Source organism: Ursus arctos, unplaced genomic scaffold, assembly GCF_023065955.2.
Source record: "Ursus arctos isolate Adak ecotype North America unplaced genomic scaffold, UrsArc2.0 scaffold_5, whole genome shotgun sequence".
NCBI lineage: Eukaryota > Metazoa > Chordata > Mammalia > Carnivora > Ursidae > Ursus > Ursus arctos.
Window position 1 is genome coordinate 4,998,542 of NW_026623067.1, and position 2,950 is coordinate 5,001,491.

General features: G+C 44.8%; 1 protein-coding gene across 1 annotated transcript; it reads left to right on the forward strand.

Annotated features, from left to right (window-relative positions):
- The first annotated feature begins 1,742 nt into the window (after positions 1-1,742).
- On the forward strand, positions 1,743-2,681 carry LOC113249844 (olfactory receptor 5V1-like). The gene is given in 1 exon segment (XM_048220764.2): positions 1,743-2,681. A coding segment is annotated over 1 exon segment (939 nt).
- Positions 2,682-2,950: the final 269 nt, after the last annotated feature.

The following is a 2,950-nucleotide window of genomic DNA, read 5'->3' on the forward strand; positions in this document are numbered from 1 at the left end:
TTCAGCTACAATTTGTTCAATTATCTCTTCTAGACCTCTGTTTTCCTCCACCCCCTTGGGGATGCTGATGATTCTGACATTGGAACATTTCATTGAGTCAGTAATTTCTTGTTACTTACATTCTTGAGATTGGATTTTTTTGAGCCAAGTTTCTATTTTAGCTTTCTCTTCTACTAACCCGTCCTCCAATTCACCAATATATTCTTCTGTCCCATTCACCCTGGCCATCAGAGCATCTACTTTTGACTGCATTTGATTCATAGAATTTCTAATTTCTGCCAGATTTGCTCTCATTTCCACCCTTAGAGATTTTATATTCTCATTAACATTTCCGTTAATACTTTTTTTCAAGTCTACACATCATCTTGACCATTGTTACTCGGAACTCCATTTCTGATGATTTGGGTATATCCATATCCATTATTTCTGTGGCAGAGGCCACAGACTCATTGTCTTTTCTTTCCTGGGAGGGGGGGATTTCTCCTTCTTGTCATTCCAATGAGGAGAGGTTGCAAGGTTGTCCAGAGCCCAAATTATTGACCGGGACCCAGGCAGTGCGCCCTTGTTTTATAGGGATCTTAGGGACGTGAGTTTCTTGATTTTTCAGCCTGCCTTCTGGGGGAGAGCCCTCCACTCCGATACTCAGGCAACCCTGTTTGTGTAGAGTCTCCGTGTCCCCTGTGAAGGGGAATGGAGATGGGCACACTGTGAGCCGGTCTTTTCAGGCTTTTGTTCTCTGGAGGCTTTCCCTGGCGGTTTGCTGTGCCTCTTCTGAGAGCCAGAGCAGCAGTGGCCAAATCTCAGCCTCTGACATTGAACAGAGGGATCGTGGACCATTCTCCACTGATGTTCTGGCCACTTTAACACTGTTTCTGTTGGTGCTGCTCAACCCTGTAGCATCCCATGATGTGCGCCCCACATCCAGCTTCCCAGCCCTCACTTCCAGGGCTGGCGCATCACTGTCCTTTGTGTTTCTAACACTGCCAGCCACCAGCCTCCAGACACCCCCATGCGCTCCCAGAGCTACCGGTCTCAGTCTGGTTCCAATGAGCACACTGGAGTTCCATTTCAGTCTGGTAGTGTGCACTCCCTGGCTCACGGTCTTACTGTGCTCTCTCGCAGGTGCCGTCTGTGAGTCCGCCCGCTCCCCCATGCAGGTGGCTACCGCTTCCCGGCCCCCAAACATGGTGGCTCCCTCCCCCTTCCATTTATCTTCCAATATCACAGCACCTGCTTCATACCTCAATACTCAGAGCTGGAGATGTTCATTTGTAGAGATCCAGATGTATCTTCCTGCATCTCAGGCTGATTCCGTGGATGTTAAAGCTGGTCTGGTACCTATCCAACTCGACTCAGGGGACCAGCTGAAAATGGGGTCCCCTACTCTTCCACCATCTTAACCTCCTCCAGAGCTAAATTTCCCTTAAAAGGCTCGCTGGCGTCACTCTGGCTTCTGTCTTTGCCTCTATAGAATGCAGGAATGGCCGGGGAGGGGAGAAATCTTCCTCTTTATAAAGAACTGAGGATGACTATTTGAAGAAACATGAATGCAGATGATGTTTTCCATGGTTGTTTTAATAAATTAAACAACAGAATTTACCAACCACATATCATAACAGAATTTACCAACCACATATCAAATTTTTTCCAAGAATTTCTCATCACTAGTCTCCTTGGCTTTTTAGTCTAACCAGTGTCTGTTTGTTTCATTTCTTCCAGAAAGTCCCTGGTGGAGGGAGGAGATGGATATTTACAATCTTAGCACTGTGACTCAGTTTATCCTCATAGGGCTCTCTAACCTCCATGAGGTGTGCTACCCTCTCTTTGTGGTCTTTGCCATCATCTATCAGGTCACCTTGGTAGGAAATGGGGCCATTCTCTTGGCCATTGTGACTGAGAAGAAGCTACATACACCCAGGTATTACTTTTTGGTAAATTTATTCCTCTTAGACTTATTCTGTCCACCAGCTACTGTCCCCAAGATGCTGGAGAACCTCTTCACTGAGCAGCAAAGCATATTTTTCCTTGGATGTGCTTTTCAGCTTTATCTCCTGGTTTCTCTGGTAGGGAATGAAGTCTTCCTTCTCGCTCTCATGGCTTATGACCGGTATGTGGTCATCTGCTTCCCCCTTCGTTACATGCTCATAATGACCAAGGTCCAGTACATCCAGCTGACAGCTGGGACCTGGGCAGCAGGGTCTCTCAATTCCCTCCTCCATACGGTGTCTACATTCCACCTGTCTTTTTACAAGTCCAACTGAGTTAACCAATACAATTGTGACATCCCACCAGTGATGGCCCTCTCATGCTCATCCACTTATGTAGCTGAAATGCTTATTTTAGTGGTAGGAGGCATCCTGGGGATAAGCGCCTTCCTAATTACCTTTATCACTCACATCAACATCATTTCCACCATTCTAAAGATCCAGTCAGTGGAAGGGAAGCACAAAGCCTTCTCCACATGTGCTTCCCACCTCCTAGTGGTCTGTCTGTTCTATGGCACAACAATATTTACCTACTGTCGGCCTTCCTCCAGCCAACACTCTCCAGCCAGAGACAGACTCATCTCCATGCTATATGGGGTTATTACCCCAATGTTAAACCCCAGTCTGAAAAATGTGGAGTTCAAAGAAGCACTCAGAAGGCTTCTATGTCACAGAACATGTTTGCAGCGATTATAATATTAAAGCAGAATATATCAATGCTCACTTTAGAATAAATTCATAGGAAGGATTCATAGAATAATTTTAGTTGATATATAGAACACATATTTATGTACTTTTAGAAATTTATGAACACATACAGAGGACACATATTTATAACTAGTTTACCTATCTGCATATGTATATCTTTCTCTCTATCCACTAGGCTTTTAATATTTATCATACAAAAACAGGCATTTTCAAGAGTAAGCAGAGAGCTGTTAATAATTAACAGGTATAAACTGAGC